Raw genomic sequence first — 19,573 nt, 5'->3', positions numbered from 1 at the left:
AGGAGGCTGAATTGGAAGGTTATAATCTTCTTTATATAATCAACTACAGATTATCCATCTCTGACGAATTTTGAACAGTGTGCTTCACTTTATTTAATTGCATTCTGCTAACATTATTCAATACTTCAATTTCCTTTTACAGTAGCATTTAAAACTTGCTTTGTGTCAGGCACTGTACTAAGCCCAAGCAATGCTTATCCTCTCAGACATCCTGTACAGTCATTACTACTGTGATCATTTCTATTTCACATAAGTTATTATTATTCCCATTTTATAAGGAAAAACGTGAGTCTAAGAAAATTTAAGTGAGTTGACCAAAATTACACAGCTGGTAACTTGCAGAGCTGAAATTAGAATACAGTATTGTATAACTCCACAGCATATTCTCTCTTTAAAAAATATATATATGTGTGTGTATATATATTTTTTTTTTTTTTCAGAGAGGAAGTGGGTGAGAGAGAGAGGTAGAAACAGCAATGATGAAAGAAAATCATTGTTCGGCTGCCTCCTGCATGCCCCCACTGGGGATCGTGCCAACAACTCAGGCACGTGCCCTGACCGTGATGTCCTGGTCTATAGGTCAATGCTCAACCACTGATTCACACCAGCTGGGTGCATGTTCTCTTTATATGACACTATCCTGCTCCCCCTGGAGCCTTTAGCTGAGTACTCATTGGCACATTGGCACATGCATATAAGGGTAATACCAGATGTCAGGAAAACAATCACCCAAAAGAAGCAGTAGAAATAATCCCCTGTGCTCACACAGGGTCAGGAAAAATATGTAACCAAAGTGGAAAAATATGTAACCAAAGTGGAATAATTTGTAGGTCATCAGGTAGAGCGCTCAGAAAGTTGTAGCCATTATGCTGAGAAAGAAAAAAAAAATAGCCCCACTATCTGATTCTGCCTAACAAAGCTTAAATATAAGTCAAAAGAATGAAACTTTCCTATTAATTATGTCCCAGAACAAAGCACAAAAATATTATTGCAGAAATATTTTAACAAGGTAAAGTCCACAATATTGCTCATCTAATCCAAAATTACTAGGAATACAAGGAAGAAAAATGCTACCATATCAATAGAAACAAATCCAGATATGACAGTAAAAAAAGAATTGGTAGAAAGAATATTAAATAGGTAATAAAACTATATTTCATATTATAATTAGATAGAGAAAAGATTGAGTTTGTTAAATAGAAACATAGAAATTTTTTTAATCCACAATCAACTTTCTAGAAATTAAAAATGCAACATCTTCAATTAAAAAAAAAAACCACTGGATGGCATTAATAGCATATTAGAGTCAGCAAGAGAAAAATGGTTAACTTGGGGATATAAAAACAGAATCAATAAAAATGAAACAGAAAATATTGGGGAAAATGCATAAGGAATCAGTGAACTGCACTACAACATTGTAATTAATAATACTGTATTATATACTTAAAAGTTACTAAGAGAGTAGATCTTAAATTTTTCACCATAAAAAAGCAATAGTAATTATTTGAAGTGATGTAGGTGTTAGGTAACACTATGGTGGTAATTGCAATATACATATGTCTATCAAATCAACACTTTGTACACCTTAAACTTACATAATATTTTATGTCAATTATATCTCAATAAAGCTGAAGGGCAGAAAACAGTGATGAAGAGAATACGTTAAAAGCAGCTAGAGGCCTCTTTCTTTGCCTAACGCAGCCATGGCTCATGGTTCCAAGAAGCATCTGAAGTGTGTAGCAGCTCCAGAGCATTGGGTGCTGGATAAACTGACCAGTGTGTTTGCTACTCAGCCATCTACCTGTCTCCACAAGCTGAGAGAATGTCTCCCCCTCATCATTTTCTTAAGGAACAGACTTAAGTATGCTCTAACAAGAGATGAAGTAAAGAAGATCTGCATGCAGCGCTTTATTGAGATCAATGGCAAGGTCTGAACCGATATAACCTACCCTGCTGGTTTTATGGATGTCATCAGCATTGACAAGACTGGAGAGAATTTCTGCCTGATCTATAAGGGCCACTTTTGCTGTCATTGTATTACACCTGAGGAGGCCAAGTACAAGTTGTGCAAAGTAAGGAAGATCTTTGTGGGCACAAAAGGAATCCCTCATCTGGTAATCCATGATGCTCACACCATTGCTACCTTTATCCCCTCATCAAGGTGAACGACACCATTCAGATTGATTTGGAGACTGACAGAATTACTGATTGCATCAAGTTTGACACTGGTCATCTGTGTATGGTGACCAGAGGTGCTAACCTGGGAAAAAGTGGCATGATCACCAACAGAGAGAGGCACCCTGGTTCTTTTGACAGAGTTCATGTGAAAGATGCCAATGGCAACAGCTTTGCCACCCGGCTCTCCAACATTTTTGTAATTGGCAAAGGCAACAAACCGTGGATTTCCCTTCCCCATGGAAAGGGTATCCGCCTCACCATTGCTCAAGAGAGAGACAAGAGAGAGACAAGAGACTGGCGGCCAAACAGAGCAGTGGGTGAAGTGAGCTCTAGGTGACATGATTGAAAAAGTCTTTGTACTTAATTAAAGACAATACAGCATGGGGGAAAAAAGCAGCTAGAGGAAAAAGACATTATATGTTTATTATTTTGTCATAAGGATAGCAGTAGATTTCTTTTTTAAAATAATTCAAGCCGCTTGACTTCACAGAAAATCTTTAAAATAATGGGGGGGGGGGAGGTTTCTATATCCAAAAAAATATATTTGAAAATTGAAAGCCAAAAATAGGTGAAGGGGAGCTTCAGACATACAAAGGCTGAAAGAATTCATTACAGCAAATCTGAACTGCAAAAAAATGCCCCTAAGACCTCCCTTATTGGAGGGAAATTTGGATCTACACAGCATGTAAAGAAGGGCAGAGGAAATAACTAGATGAGTAAATATGCATGGTAAATTTTTCTTATTTTAAAGATCTCTTTAAAATATAATTGACTCTTGCCCTAGCTGGTTTGGTTCAGTGGATAGAGCATCAGCATGTGGACTGAAGGGTTGCAGGTTCGATTTCAGTCAAGGGCACATGCCTGGGATGTGGGCTTGATCCCCAGTAGGGAGCTTGCAGGAGGCAGTCACTCAATAATTCTCTCTCATCATTGATGTTTCTATATCTCCATCTCCCTTTCTGAAATCAATAAAAATATATTTAATATCCTATCTAATAAAGAGGGAATATGCTAATTGACTGCCACGCCCTCAAAGATGACGGCGCCCACAGCCACAAGATGGCAGCGCCCAGTCCCGTCAGCCCCACTGGGATGGCAGGTGTGCAGCATGGCAGGGCCCGCCCCCAGGTGCGTCCAGCCGCTCCGCACACCAGCTCCGGAGTCCCCCAGTCCCCTCAGCCTCCCAGCTGCCCAGGGCTGCCCGATGCTCAGGTAACCAGGGCCGGCTGAGGCTTGTGCTGCTGGCAGTGGCAGCAGCAGAGGTGTGATGGGGGCATCGCCTTCCCCTGATCACCAGGTTGCCTCCCACCCCTGAGGGCTCCCAGACTGTGAGAGGGGGCAGGCCGGGCTGAGGGACCCCCCCTCCAGTGTATGAATTTTCATGCACTGGGCCTCTAGTGTGTGTGTGTGTGTGTATATAGATATATATAATTGACTCTTTAAATAAAGTACATAGCAGCAAATGGAGAGAAGCTAAGAGGGGGAAATAGAAATACACTTTTATAACACACACACTAGACATGTAATGGTATATTACTTGAAGGTAGACTGTGGTAATCTACAGATATGTACTGTAACTCAAAAGCAGCCACACACACACACACAGAGACACACACACACAACTATACAAATAAAGTAATAAAAAGAATTATTTACAAAATACAGAATTAATTCAAAAGAAGGCAGCAAAAAATGAAACAAAAACAAAGAAAAGATGGCAAAATCATTTTCACTTAAGGAAATGCTTCTTTTCTGCAACTTATCAGATAGATATGCATGCTATGGACTGAATGTTTGTGTCCCCCTAAAATTCAGGTGTTGAAGCCTTAACAATGCAATGATATGGAGATGGAGCTTTTGGGTGGTAATAAGGTCATGAGTTTGTGTTGCCTGCATGGTGGGTTTTGTGTCCCAGCCCTAACCAATGTCCTAAGAAAGGACAAGATGACCTCTCTGTCCACTGTGAGGATATAGTCACGTGCAAGCCAAGAAGAAAGTTCCTTCCAGAAAAAAAATCAGCCAGCACCCTGACCATAGACTCCCCAGCCTTCAGAACTATGACAAATACATGTTTATGTTTAAGCTTCCTAGTTTTGTGGTGTTACGGTATAGCAGTCTGAACAGAGGAAACTTAGCCTCACTCTGCAACTGAAGATAATGACTCATGAAGACTTTCACTCCAAGCTCTTTGCAAAAGGAGATACCAGTGCCTGAGGCTGCTCATTACGCAATTGCTCAGAACACTTTCTCAGGTGCCTGTAATGCTGTGCATTCCCACTAAGACACCTAGTGGTGGACAGTTTATCTGAAGATGAAAGGAGGCCTGGACGCTCAGTGTTTTGCATTTTTACTCATAAAATGTACAACTGGGCCTCTCTCCATATACTCAAGGGGTTTTGTATATATTAACATCTCTTTAAATAATCCCAGTGAGACAAAAAAGAAAACAGAATGTGTAAACAAATTGCTCTGGATCAAAGTTGGACCACATGCCTTCATCTCTAGATTTTTGTACTGACTACTAATTGACCCACTAAATTTTAATTATTTTTAAATTAATAACTCTATTTATTAGTAATAAAATAATAATTTTAATTATTAACTCATGTTTCTTTTTAAAAATCATTTATTTATAAAACAATAAAAACACACCATAGAACATTATCTGAATCTTTGGATTTACTTCTGTGCAACTAATACTTGTTGCTTACTAAATATTAAATATAATTGAGTTACATTAAGATATCATGAGACAATGTAACAGGCCCTAAACAGAATCCTATATAATAAAGAAGTAATATGCAAATTGATCATCACTCCAACACACAAGATGGCACGCCCCCATGTGGTCAAAGATGGCCACCCCCATGTGGACACAAGATGGCCACCACAAGATGGCCAGCAGGGGAGGGCAGTTGTGGGCAATCAGGCCAGCAGGGGAGGGCATTTGGGAGGGACCAGGCCTGCAAGGGAGGGCAGTTGGGGGCGATCAAGCCTGCAGGGGAGAGCAGTTAGGGGTGACCAGGCCGGCAGAGGAGGGCAGTTGGGGGGGACCCAGGCCTGCAGGGGAGGGCAATTGGGGGCAACCAGGTGGCAGGGGAGGGCAGTTAGGGGTGACCAGGCTATCAGGGGAGGGCAGTTAGGGGTAACCAGGCCAGCAAGGGAGGGCAGTTAGGGGCAATCAGGCTGGCAGGGGAGCAGTTAGGCGTCGATCAGGTTGGCAGGGGAGTGGTTAGGGGGTGATCAGGCTGGCAGTTAGGGGCAATCAGGCAGGCAGGCAGGCGAGCGGTTGGGAGCCAGCAGTCCTGGATTGTGAGAGGGATGTCCAACTGCCCGTTTAGGCCCGATCCCACCAGGATCGGGCCTAAACAGGAAGTCAGATATCTCTCGAGGGGTCCCAGATTGGAGAGGGTGTAGACACACACATCCCCGTGCACAAATTTTGTGCATCGGGCCCCTCTAGGGCACATACAAGCATCATAAGATGAATTTAAATACATAGGTTTTCAGCCCTGGCTGAATAGGTCAGTTGGTTAAGCATTGTCCCAGTATGCCAAGATTGTGAGTTTGATCCCCACATCAGGGCACATACAAGAATCAACCCTGCCAGAGTGGCTCAGTTGTTTAGTGTCAACCTTTGAACCAGTAGGTCATGGTTTGATTTCTGGTCAGGGCATATGCCCCTGTTGAGGGCTCAGAGGAGGTAACCAATCAATGATTCTCTCTCATCATTGATGTTTCTATCTCTCTCTGTTCCTCTCTGAAATCAATAAAAATATTTTAAAATATATACATATACATATTATATTTTTTAAGAAAAGAATCAACCAATGCATAAATAAGTGGAACAACAAATCTGTGTTTCTCTCTCTTTTCCTTCCTCGCTCTTTCTCTCTCTAAAATAAAATGCATAGGTTTGAAGTTATCCAGATTATTTACAAAATATTGTCCTGTAGAAGAAATCCTTTAAAGAACTGTCCCCAATAAAAAAACTCTGACTTTACACAAATACGAATGAGAAAGGTAATTCAACTCATTGTATCAGAGAAGTGTGGATTTGGAGGTAAAGTAAGTATTCTTCATTGAATGAAGTTACAATCTATATATATAAAAGCCTAAGTGTCAGTTACAGCAGAACGACTGGAACAACTGGTCGCTATGATGTGCACTGACCACCAAGGGGCAGATGCTCAACACAGGAGCTGCCCCCTGGTGGTCAGTGCACTACCACAGGGGAAGCGCTGCTCAGCCAGAAGCCTGGCTCACAGCTAGCAAGCACAGTTGCCGTGCTGGGAGCCTCTCCCAACTCTGTGGTAGCACTACCAAGTGTCAGTAGCAAGCACAGCGGGCCAGGATGAGCATGAGCGGCACAGCACCTGGCCCCGGTTCGGGCTCCTCCCTGGCCGCCTGCCACTTGACACACTGCTACATCCCCGAGGGGTCCCGGACTGCGAGGACTGCAAGGAGAAAGAAAATTAATACTTGGGTGCATTAGAGGGAAACTACAAAAAAAAAAAACAAAAAAAGAAAACAAAGGCAGAGAACATCTTAAAAGTAGCCAGAGGAAAACCAGAAGTCAGACATACCCCGAGGGGTCTCAGATTGCGAGAGGGTGCAGTCTGGCCTGAGGAACCGCCCCCCATGCATGAATTTTGTGCACCAGGCCTCTTGTGAAGTTATCAATGGGCACATTCATCTAAAACAGTGGTTGGCAAACTGCGGCTTGTGAGCCACATGAGGCTCTTTGGCCCCTTGAGTTTTTAGCAAAGGCCAGCTTAGGAGTGCGCTAATTAAGTTAATAACAATGTACCTACCTATATAGTTTAAATTTTAAAAATTTGGCTCTCAGAAGAAATTTCAATCGTTGTACTGTTGATATTTGGCTCTGTTGACTAATGAGTTTGCCGACCACTGGTCTAAAAGAATAACACCCACACTACAATTCTATAAATCTCTTCTTTCAAAAAAATGAGAGTAGACTATATTCTCTGAGATACAAAATTATTGAGGCAATTTTCTGGTTTTTGTCAAATAACAAAGTACAGACAGTCCTCGGGTTACGTCAAACTCGATGTACGTCGTTTTGTGGTTACGTCACCATCTCCCATTTATTTATAATTTAAAAAAATTCCCTCATTTCGATGTATGTACATATGTGCTTTATGTTTTTTATTATTTATTTACCACAAGTAAAGGTCAGGAATTGTTATCTTTCTTTTAAATTTTTTTTACTGTTTCACTTCATTACTGCTGTGTATGTGCTCCATGTGAGTGACATGAGTGCTTATGTAGGTGGCTTCTGACTTACAGCAAAAATTGCACTACATCACGCCATAGGATGGATCTCCAACAGAACCCGAGGACCTACTGTATGAAATACTTATTGTATATCTTTGTTTTTAGATTTCATCTCTTCAAATGCATTTTGCAAAAACTATTCTCTAACACAGATTTGAACCTTTAAAACTGTTAGGCATAGATGAGAAAGGTCTTGGGAATTTGTGAGTGTAATTAATACATATTCCTAGGTACTTAGTGTGAATTAGGAGTTTGCACTACAAATTTTGTTGAACAAAGGTGGATGTAAGAAGAGAAGGGAAAAATTCCCTTGATTTAAAGACTGTATTCATGAGAGATTACTGTTTTGGAGACACAGGACCTTAGGTGCCGGTGACAGTCTTTTTGATAAATGAATTGTACAGGTATAGAGTCAACAACCAAATCCATTATAAGGTTAAGTGGGATGAGCCTCTATAAAGGTCTATAAATTTTTTCTGTAAAAAGCCAGATACCAAATATTTTAAGCTTTTCAGGCCATATGATTTCCATTTCCACTATTCAATTCTGTCTTTGCAGTGCAAAAAGAATCAGAGGCAATGCTGAAAACAAAAGGTAATGGCTGTGTTCCAATAAGCTTTGTTTTTAAAAACAGTGACAGGATTTGGTCTACAGGTTATAGTTTGCTGACCACCTGCTCTAAACTCCCAACATCTTTTCTAAATGACAGTCCCACCTGAGGATATGCCCCAGGTCAAACTCTTAGACACTATATGTCTTTTTCTTTCTTAATTATCTTTATTGTTGAAGTATTACAGATGCCCCCTCTTTTTCCCCATTGACCCCTTCTAGCCCTCACCTGCTCCTCACCCCAGGCCTTCACCACACTATTCTCTGTGTTAATGGACACTATATATCTTTGCTGTCCATTTATCTTCCTCAACTTTCCACAGTCTCCTCCTTCTTTTCTTGTTTTTTCCTCCCTTCATCCTCACCATGAGTCTGGAATTCTCAGGCAGGCCATTCTCAGAAAGTAGACCATAATGTGGCATGATTATAAAATGGCTGTGAGGGGTTTATTACATTTGACAGAGGAAATGCTTGGAGTGATTGCCTAACTCAGATATTATTATTGATAATAGTGGGACTCACCATAGGGGAGCTACTTGGAGGACCTCAAACATACCAGATGAGAAATAAGCTAATGGCTACCACTTGACTCACATAATGGTCACTTTTCTTATGAAGCTTTTATATATAAACAATGAGAGTTCAGCTACTAAGCAAGTTACACAATATAGGTGTGAAGCTTTCTTGCAAATCCAGTCTAACAATATTACTAGGAAAGGATGTCATTTGGCAATAAAAGGAAAACTGAAAAATTTCTTATATCTTTCACTGTTAAGAAAAGAGCAAGAACTTTTTTAAAAATATATATATAATTTAATTACATATTAAGAGTCACTGTTTCCTCTATAAAAGTTATAGAACTAGTCTGATCCCACAAAGTAAAGGACAGGAATGTTAGCTGATGGCTTCAAGTGATCACATACTGGTGACAACTGTAGGTAACTTTATGAGTCAGGAGGCCCACAGGAAACAACTGGCACACTCAAATTGGGTAACAAATGAATTATTTATAAAGGATATAAGTAGGGAAATCAACAATATTAATATAACTTATTATTTAAATGGTGCCACTTTTGAGGGTAAAATGAAGCTTTATTAATAAATGTTGTCAGAACAATGGATATAAACTGGATCTGGCCCAGCCAAGTTGTAATGTTTAGAATAGAACAGTACCCCCAGGCTAGCAAGAAGAAGAAGCTATTATCACCCTCAGATGATAAAGAGACAAAGAAAGGAACTGGTTACCAGAACCTAGAATGTAGCAAGTTCTAGAGGTCAGCTAACAGGAATTGGGGCCTTCAGGAAAGAAAAGCATGCAAGCTATGAGGAGCTAACACAAAAGGAGTGAGTGAGTTAAAATCCCAATTTACCTTCTGAACCCTTGCCAATATTTCTTATTGGCTGAACCCAACCAGAAACTGGAGGTTTATGGAGACTTTGATGCAGTCCTTATAGATCAGGGCTTTCATCGTTTTAACACTCTGCTGGCATTGCCAGAGCCACAGGCGGCTAGGCATCCTCTCTGGCACTCTCCCTGACTCTCTTCCCTGAATTTAAACTCTCCTTTGCTGAGTTAACAAGGGTTTGCCAGTTCAAATACGTGACCTCCATCTCGTTGCTTCTCATGTTCCTAAAACAGGTGCGGGTGCTCAGGTCCCAACGTGGACCTGAGGCAAGCAAAGTTGTCTAGGCTTGGCGTTTGAATAGTGCAGCCTCTGGGGTACAAAGCAAGATAGGGAAGGGTGGAGAGTATATCTAGAGGGGAAAATAGCATATACTATATTTACAACTATGGTAACTATCCTTGCAAAAGTATCTAAAATTTGAACTATTTTGAACTCTGATCTCTTCTACAACTCTTTTGAAACATTCTAAGAAAACTCAATACCTACCTTTCTCTTGAATAATCTTCTCCCTTTTTGTTTCCTATTAGATTGCAGAAAAACAGTAAAGCAAGCAAGATCTTTTACCTACAAACAGAGGAATGACTGCAAGCCCTAAGCTTTTATGCATATACTAGTGGCCCGGTGCATGAAATTCATGCACGGGGTGTGGCGTTTCCCTCAGCCTGGCCTGCACCCTCTCCAATCTTGGGGGATGTCTGACTAAACTGTCAGACTGCTGGCTCCTAACTGCTCACCTGCCTGCCTGCCTGATTGCCTCCAACTGCGCCCCCCTCACCCCCGCCAGCCTGATCACCCCCAACTTTCCCCCCTGCCGGCCTGATCCCAGATGGTCTCCCAGTCTAATTAGCATATTACCCTTTTATTAGTATAGATTTAGTCTCCTTCACTCCCTGATCCATAGGCTGACCATGCAGGTATCACTGGCCTGAAAATGAAACAAAATAAAAGGTATGTTTTTCACATTTGTCATAGTTAACTCATTTCACTTTCTGGTCTACAAATCTCCCCAAAGAATCTTAGAGGGTGTATGGAGTTTGATGAATCAATGGTTCAGACCAACAGAAAGGCTGCTTGAGTACAAATGTACAATACAAAATTAATGGGTCAAATAGATATGTGCTGCATTGACCTCACATTGACGCACTTCACATTATATAAATACTTGTACTTGACTATGAACAATGTAGGTAAAATTTCAAGAGAGAAAAAATGTTCACCCTTGCAAAGTGTAGCCTTTCCTTTTTGGATAACTATTCAAAAGCCAAGAGGTAGAGTGATTATATAACCAGCAACCTCTTTACTTCCAGTCTTCCCCCAAAAAACCACCCTTTCGTTGGGGAAAGCCCATTGTTACACGTTCTAAAATATTACCAAGATAAGGTTGGCATCATCCATGTTTCTTACTCCGTAGAAGGAAATCTCTTCCATTTCATCAAGACATTTCCCATTTTCTCAACCTACCTGGTATCCATTCCATTTTTAAGTCCAAAGACTCTATGATTTAATACATTTTTAAAATATAGAATCTTTTCCCCCTCCCAGTCAACTTCAATCTACTTAAATTCATGACAGTTAAAAGAAGAGGAAGAAGGAAGTAAATTTAAAAAGAGGGAGGGAAAAAATAAGGAAATTAGAAACAAAGGGAACCATTACTTTAAAAAAATAAAAATATTAAGGAAATAAGTGAATGACAGATCTTTCTAGTTAGGGTAGGAGAAAAGAGACTTGTGTCGTAGGTCATTTTCTAGTCCATTCATGGGTGAGAGAATTGCATAAGCTCTCTGAGTAATCACAAAGTGATACAAATGATCTCACTTCAATTCTTGACCTAATCTAGAATTTCCCAAACTACACATGTAGATACTGTTCACACCTTCAGCATTTGAACAAATGAAAAGAGAGGGAAAATGGGAAGCTCTTTAGCCCATCATGAATTTTCAGAGATGCCCTTACCTGAATGTTTGCCACAGGCAAGGCTTATAAGTAGATTACAGGATGGTGGCAGCAAAAAGCTAGAAAAAGAAATCTTTTTAGAAAGATTCTTTTAATAGAAAATGATTTGCTTACTGACAATGGTCTTAAAGGAAGTTAATATACTTCAACTTATTGAGTATCTTTAAGTATCTATTATTACATATAGCATTAAGACTAAGACCTATGTGGCTATGGTGATGACTACAGTCCTAAGAAAAAAAATGGTTTCCCGAATAAACTTGTAGAGCCCATCTTATGTTCTTCTTTGCAATGACTGGATGATCAGAACTCACTTTTGAGCTTGTCTTAATTTTCCAGTCCTTAATAATGTTTTCCTATGGCATTCCTTGTAACTGAACCTCACCTTCTTTATTCTTTGTCCTTTATTTTGCCTCATCTTGACTGTTTTTTACCTTCTTGCACCAATGAAATTATTGCGAATCACTTCAAATGTCTTTGGAAAAAGTAAATGGATATTGAACAAATTCCTAAATATAAAACATTGCTTGCTTCTAAGGAAACTCACAGTCTAATAAAAAAAAATAAAGTAGAAAGTATTTTTGAAATATTACATAATGAATTGAGGTCGTAAGAGGGAAGTCCTAGATAAATATGGCTTAAAGGAAAATGAGGTCACAGCCAGGTAGGAGACCACTTTTGAGTAGATGGCCAGTGAAACAAGCATGGAATAACAGGAGAAAGTTAAAATCTGAGGGTGTGAGAGCTGAAAGAACAAAGATTAGGGCACATTTAGAGCATATTTACTTTAGATACAATTTGGCAGAAGCCTAAAATATTGGAGATAAGGCTAGAAAGACAGCATAGAGCAAGCATGTCAAACTCAAAGGCTAACACAGGCCAAATAAACAAGGTTTAAGTTTATGTGCACCGCAGAATACCAAAAGCTTCAATTTTCATAGAAACGTAGGTTTATTTCGATAGAGACATGCTGAATACAAAGGGCTGAAATAAATGAGTAATCATTAACATAAAATAATAGAACATTTTAATAAAAATTAATATTTTTTCTTGAACGTTAACTTACCAGACACTGAATAACTGCACAAATTAATAAGTGTAATGCAAATAACCTATTTTTCTTGTTTTTCGAAAGTGAAATACTTCCTGTTGCGCACACCAAGCAAGTCAGTCCACGACTACTGATGTGGCAATTGGCTGCTAAAATATTCGCTGCTGGTATTAGTGGAGAGAAATTGTGTGCCTGCGTGTAAGGCGGGTAAGGGAAATGAATGCAACACAATTATAGGAATCAGTCATTAGCGAACGTTGTAGTTCGTTATTAATAATTATGTATAACAGGATATTGTAAAAATTAAGTTATGACATTTTTATGAAAATGTTTCTTACATACCGTTATATTGGCTGGGCCGCAAAAATATTCGTTGTGGGCTGCATGCAACCTGCGAGTTTGACATGCTTGGCATAGAGCCAAGAGGGGAGAGATGATTGTAAATGGCAAGGCAACTGGGAGTCTACCAAGAGTTTTTAAGCAGAAATGTGATATAATTGAAGCGATTTAAGAGGTCACACAATTACAGATAAAGAAATAGGGGGTCCCAGAGACAAAGGTTTAGCAGTGTGTTTAACAGTCTAAGAGCCATCTTCTAAAATGCCTGAGGAGGAGGCACCCTGTCTGCCTCATCTCAAAGTTGTAATGTTTTAAAGGAAGAAATAAAGAAAAGGAGGCAGCTCGGTTACACCCTAGAAAAATGGAAATAGAACCTCAGTCAGGGATGCCTTTCTTCTGTTACCGTCCCACCAGCATATCTTCACCCAGGGAAGAGATCTGTGTCTTCATCTCCTGTCTGCCTGTCCAATGTCCAGCTGTCCACCCGGAACACCTCTAATGTCACAACAGATGAATCCGGTTTGGGCATCATCCCAAGACACCCTGAAACCCTGGTGATGGCGGGGAGCTTCTTTACCAAAGGATGCTGCCTGACGTTAAACCCTAGACTTCGAGTATGCCAGAAAAGCCCACCTGTGAAGTCAGCCGTGAATCAGAGGCTTTCCCACACTGCTGTTAGCGCCACAACCTTTATCCTCAGGCCTTAACCAGAGAACTGGGTCCCGCTGTATGGGTCCAGCTGCTGAGCGCCTTCTATGGAAAAAAAATTCACTTCTGGCTCGAGTCCCAACCCCCTACATGGAGACTATGCTTTTTTCTCTACTCTTGCCACCCCTCCTCTTGTGCCCAGGTGCCTTGTGGCCTGTGACATTTGCTAGGACTCACGCGGGTCACCCTGCCTTGGGGGCTCCGGTGATGACTACTAGGAACTTCCCAAGGACCAGGGCTGTTTAGGCTCCGACAGGAAAGAGGGGAGGGGGAAGGAGGGATGAGAACTGGGCGTCAGGAGAGCCTAGGCGGCAGGGAGTCAAGCTCAGGAGAGCGGGATTAGTCCTGTAGCAGCCTGCTAAGAGGCGGGCTTTCGACCTTTTAACACTCTGCTGGCGTTGCCAGAACCACAGGCGGCTAGGCATCCTCTCTGGCACTCTCCCTGACTCACTTCCCTGAATTTAAACTCTCCTTGGCTGAGTTAACAAGGGTTTGCCAGTTCAAATACGTGACCTCCATCTCGTTGCTTCTCGCGTTCCTAAAACAGGTGCGGGTGCTCAGGTCCCAACGTGGACCTGAGGCAAGCAAAGTTGTCTAGGCTTGCGGAGTGGGGCGCAGGGCGCTTGAAAAGCGCAGACTCTGGGATCGCGGCGCGCTGGACAGCACCTTCCCGGGCGCGCGCCGCTGCGCTCAGCTCCACTCCGCTCCGCGCCGCGCCATCTGGTCCCACTGCTTGAGTCTAGCGTCCTAGCTCTTTCGTTTGGCCTGAGGGGTGAGACTGTGAAGGTGACTGGACGCTGGAGTTAATGGTTTTAAAAGTTCCTGACGCCTGTGGAAGTACTAGAGGAGACCATAGCCCCTGAGGCGCTCCCCGCTCCCCACCACCGCCCGAAATTGTTAAGGGTGCTTTGACCATCAGACTTTTCCCCCACTCATTTCAGCATTTTCTCGTTCCTGCCTCTAAGATTCTGGTCACTATTGTACATTTAACACATTCACATGGAAACTCGGTCCAAGCCTCAGGTTGCACTCACACTCTAAGCATCCCATTAAGTAAGCACATGAGTTTACTCGGTGGCCACAGAGGAGGGAAAGCAACAGTTGAAATTAGCCAAAGGAAATGCTCAGTGTGTATGGCATGAACTCAATCCTCAAAGTGGATACTGTTTGGGGGTGTTTTTTCCATCAAGAAAGGGGCTTGTTGGAAATGGCCCTGTAGGAGAGTATCTCTTTCTTAAAGCACATGCAGGCACATATAAAGGATTTAGGGCAAAGATCAAAGGAGGAGAGGGAAATTCCTGCTAATTTTGCTAAGGTTAAAATTCCATAGATTTGGCTAGTCCTATTTTTTTTTTCCTTTCATGTCATCAATTCAGAATTCTATGAAGGAAGCAAATGACATCAAGGAAAATCATTGGCCTAGGAGAAAAGGGCCCGTAGGCGTTTAGGTAGTATATATGTGGAGCCAAAAAGCTCTGGAGCATCAGGGAGACTCCAACTTACGGCGACAGCATGGGTGAATATGGGCTTCTGTACACTGGGAAAAAGAGGCAAAGAGTAGTTAGTGCCTGGGCACTTGCCCTTAAGGCTGGCCTTGCAGATCTAGAGGCAATTCAGTGTGGGTGGAAAGAGTTTAATGTGAAACTGGGGTGGAACTGGCTTTTCAAATACATTGTCTGATGCCTTATTATTTGTTCTGTCAGATTTTTTCAGGAAGATCTTCATTTTGCAACTGGTAGGGTTGGTGCTAACCAGCAATTTCACTGATTGTGACTTTGAGAAGATTAGAATGGATTACCAGGAAATCATTTCTAAAGACCTGAAGAGGGTAAGTGAAGCAACCTTTTTAAAAACAATGTGTTTTCATCAGAAGAGTACACACACACACACACACACACACACCACAATTTTACTTTCAAAAAAAGAAAAATAATATTGGGAAAAGATCATGACCCAGCATTATGTCAAAAATTTTTGCAAGTGGTATGGAAATATATCTGCTTCTAAAATGACAACCTAGAGAGTGGCACGCATTAAGTGTGCAGATGCTGATGAGGAGCAGATATTGATAGGTAACACATGATCCATCAAGAGTGTCTATACTGGGCTAAAGTGCTGCTCCACTTGTGCAGAAAAAAGTAAAAAACAGGCGTGAGAAAGAGAAGGCTTGAGAAAAAGAGAGGAGTAAAAGAGGGAATTCTTGTGAGCTGAGTCCTAACCAGTGAGGTTGCCCTCCAGGTCTGTCTCGTGTTCTAGATGCCTTGGGATGCCATGATGGATCAGGTGTGCTTCAGATTGTTTAGAACACAGTAGTAATCGTTTCCTTAATTATTCTAATTTCTGGATAGATCATGCATGAGTGACATGCATGAATGGCTCGCTCTAGGACAGATGTGGGCATTCGAAAGTGGCATATTGCTCTCGTGTGCAGCCCTGCTGTGTAGACAGGTATACAGGTGTGCCTACTTTGGTGGGGAGAAGTCTCCCTCCAGGACCAGGATCCATTGATATTGTTTCAGATAGCAGAATCTTCAGATCTGAAGATTCCCAATGTTTCACTACTTTGTCAATGACAAGAACAGATGCATAGAAAAGGAGTGCGGAAGTAGAAACTGCTTTCAGGGCATCTTTAACCCGTGGGAGCAACAGTGGGGTGGTGGGGTTTCTCCTGTGACTACGTCTTGACCCTCTCCTCGGATGCTTTTCCCCCCTTTCTTCCAGTGTGCCCACTGCGACGCCACCATTAGCTGTGACGACCAGGTGAGTAGCTGAACAGTGCTCCCGGCTTTCTCCAGAGAGACGCCAGGCATCCCGGGGAGGGGGCCCCCCGCCGGAGGTAGAACCTCGGGCGACCCAGCAAGGGAAACTGGGCTGCCGGAACTTCTGGGCTGGTGCCCAGCTGGGGACACCACTTCGGTTCCAATTTAGGGCGAGGAAGTCTCTCTCGAAACCGAGCGGGATTCCGGAAGAGGCTCCCGGTCCCCCACCCCCGCGAAAGGGAAGGCAAATAGGAAACTAGAATCAGGGCACGACGTCAGGGGCACACCCCTCACCCCGCGGCGAGCGGCGGCGCTGGTCCTCTCTCCCGCCGCGCCTCCTGCGCCTCTCACGAGGCCCCCTTCTGCCTCCCCTTCCCTGGCATCTTTAGCCCTCTCCCCACCCGAGTCCCATTCGTTGCGTCCCCAGTTCCTTCCCGCCTCCCCCGCTGCCCCTTTCACTCATTTCTTACCAACTCTATTTCGTTGTGTTTTACACCCCTACCCCCCACCCCGCGGCATTTTCTCCTCTTCTCTGAAACGTCGCCGCTTGCGAGCAGCCGGATTGCCTCACTAAAATCGAGCACCTTACCTTGCATCCCACCCCCGGCTGCAAGTCACTCCCCAAGGAATTAACAAGAAGAACGGAAACGATGCTCACACGCTATTGCCCAGGCTACTACCCAACGCAGGTAAGCCAACGTAAAGCACTCCAGCTTTTTTATGTCTTGGCGCTAACCTTGAATTAAAGAGGGGCTATTCGTGCAGTGCAGAAGTCTGTGGTTTTTATTCAGGTTCTATCTTTTGGAGAGCAAATGAGCCAGAGCTGTAGATTGTCACTTAGACCTAGGCTGATAGATACCTCGACCGAAACCCACTTATTTCTAGGGTTCTGATTCTTTTTACAGAATTATGGTTCTAAACCGTAGACGAGTGTTGAGCCTCCTACATCAGAATGTCACCTGGCTGCCTGAGCATGGGAGGTTATTGGCCAAAATGCCAATTCCCAGGGGCCCAACCTAGACCTTCAAAATCACAGTCCCTGTGTATGGATGGGCTTCTCATGAGATGTTTGCCCATTCTACAATTTGAGCAGCATTACTTAGGCTTTTCACTTAATAATTGTGCGTTCTTTCTTAAAATGGTAAGTCATACATCAAATCTTTACCCTATGTTTGCTTAATTGCTTGTGTGGGTGGTATTGCTGCCTCTTAACATAGTGGCTTTTGCATGTGCAGTTACATGCATTTGAATGAATGCATAACTTTAAATATGGAAACAGTAGTGCAGAGTTAGGAGCAGGAATTCTGGAGACAGTCTTGCCTGACTTTGAATCCTAGCCCCATAACTTCTAACAGTGAAAACTTGGATAAATTACTTAGCCTCGGTGTGCTCAATTTCTTCTGCAAAATGAGGATCATATTAACAGTCCCACCTAGAGTGTTTATAAGGATTAAATGAGTCAATGTTAGTAAAAGCACTTGGAACGGTGCCTGGCATGTAACTAGTACTCAATAAGTATTTATTTCAGCATGTAAGTGAAGCAGAGGATTTATCTTCTGGATGACAAATTTTAAAAAGACAAAGAGAAATAAGTGCAGATATGTATGATTGCTATCTATTAACCAATGGACTTTATCAGTCTGCACACTGAGTAGTCTGTGTGGCCAAGGCTGTCATTTTTTTTAGGGATTGGAGATTGAAGCCATAGGGTGATTCTGGCTACATGTGAAAAACTGGTTTGGTTCTATGCCTTCTATCAAGGAGACTCTAGTAAACCTACAGATGGCCACAGTGAAGTTTATCCATATAAGGAGAGCATAGAGAACAGGCTAGATCAAGTTCTGGACAGTAAGAAAGGGAGAGTCTGAAGTACTTTTTAAAAATTTATCTTTATTGTTGAAAGCATTACAGATGTCTCCCTTTCTTCCCCCATTGACTACCTCCTCCTTACTCCCATCCCCTCCCCAGGCCCTCACCTCACTATTGTTTATGTCCATGGGTTTTGCATATATGCATATAAGTTCTTTGGTTGATCTCTTCCCTCCCCCCCCCTTCTCTCTTTATTTAAGCCCCCTCCCAAGCCTGAAGAAAGAGCCTAAGACCAGTAATACTGACTTATGATTTAGCAAATTTTAATTGTAAGATTTGTGCTTATAGAAAGAGCCTAAGACCAATAATACTGACTTATGATTTAGCAAATTTTAATTGTAATATTTTTGCTTATTAACCTGGTAAACTTTCTTGACCCAAATATTGTGTATCTAGGAGGTCCAGTCCGTCGCTATTCATGAGTAATTTAGATAGAGGAAAACACCAAAATATCATTGCAATCTTTTTTCTTTAAGTTTAGTCTCCACTTCAGAAAAACCTTCAGGTGTCTGTGGCACAACTCAGTGGTAGAAGGGACTGAAGGCAGGAGAATCCTGAATTCTATCTGTAAAGAAGATGTAGATATGTTCTATTTTAGAGGAACTTACGATCTTGTCAAGGAGATCATGAAGCCATCAACTTATTCACTTACTTAGTCATTCAACAAATATTCAATGTGTCCTATGTATAAAACATTCTGCTCAACACTATGGGGAATACCCATGATGCAATAATAAAATTTTAAAAAAGCATTTAAGTGAGAGCCAAGATAAATTAAACACACTGTGAAACACTAGAAGAGTTTCTAACAGAAAGGTCTGAGCAATTATCAGAAGCCTTGTAAAGGAGGTGGTGCTTGGCCTTGAAGCATGAGTAAGTGGGTGGAAAAATGGGAGGGCATTCCTCTGTAGAAAGCACACAGGCCCAGACAGTAAGCAGGTGTTAGGGGAATACATTGAGAAATAGGTTTGCATAGAGAAGACAATGTAACCTGCCATTAAAGATAGTGACAATTAATTTTAATTACTGATTCTCTTATTCCACAGAAAAATAATGCCCAGGCAATGAAGAAAAGGAAGAAAAGAGAAGACACAATAAATGAATGCCAGAAAATAGTCTCAAACTTATTAGGATTGTGGGGTCGTTTCATGCGTTTTTAATAGAGACAAAGTGAACCTTCATTGATGTCATATTTCACAGCAACAAAATAAATCATCCTTATTAGGTAGATGGAATGTTAATTCTGTGACATTTAAAAGATCACTACTAGTTATTTTTTTAATTACAGAAGGGTTTCTTAACTTATTTTTGTAAGCTTTTATTATTTAATATTGGTTTATAATGTGGGGGAGGTACTACCCCTCAAATGTCAGGGACACTTCAGTAGCATTGATGTCTGAGCC

The 19,573-nt window shown here is 41.8% G+C and overlaps 1 protein-coding gene and 1 pseudogene across 2 annotated transcripts; both read left to right on the top strand.

The window, feature by feature from the left end:
* Positions 1-1,703: 1,703 nt before the first annotated feature.
* Positions 1,704-2,499, top strand: LOC308253911 (small ribosomal subunit protein eS4-like; annotated as a pseudogene). The gene has a single exon. The product of its transcript is annotated as a small ribosomal subunit protein eS4-like (transcript).
* Positions 2,500-15,190: 12,691 nt separating this feature from the next.
* TSLP (thymic stromal lymphopoietin) lies at positions 15,191-19,330 on the top strand (the record flags this gene model as incomplete). Its single annotated transcript, XM_080677466.1, has 3 exons — positions 15,191-15,370; positions 16,264-16,302; positions 19,217-19,330. Coding segments are annotated over 3 exons (333 nt in total), but the record flags the coding sequence as incomplete, so codon positions are not given.
* Positions 19,331-19,573: the final 243 nt, after the last annotated feature.

The sequence above is a fragment of the Plecotus auritus genome, assembly GCF_963455305.1.
Source record: "Plecotus auritus genome assembly, chromosome: 7".
Taxonomy (NCBI): Eukaryota; Metazoa; Chordata; class Mammalia; order Chiroptera; family Vespertilionidae; genus Plecotus; species Plecotus auritus.
This window is presented reverse-complemented; position numbering and strand designations above follow the sequence as displayed.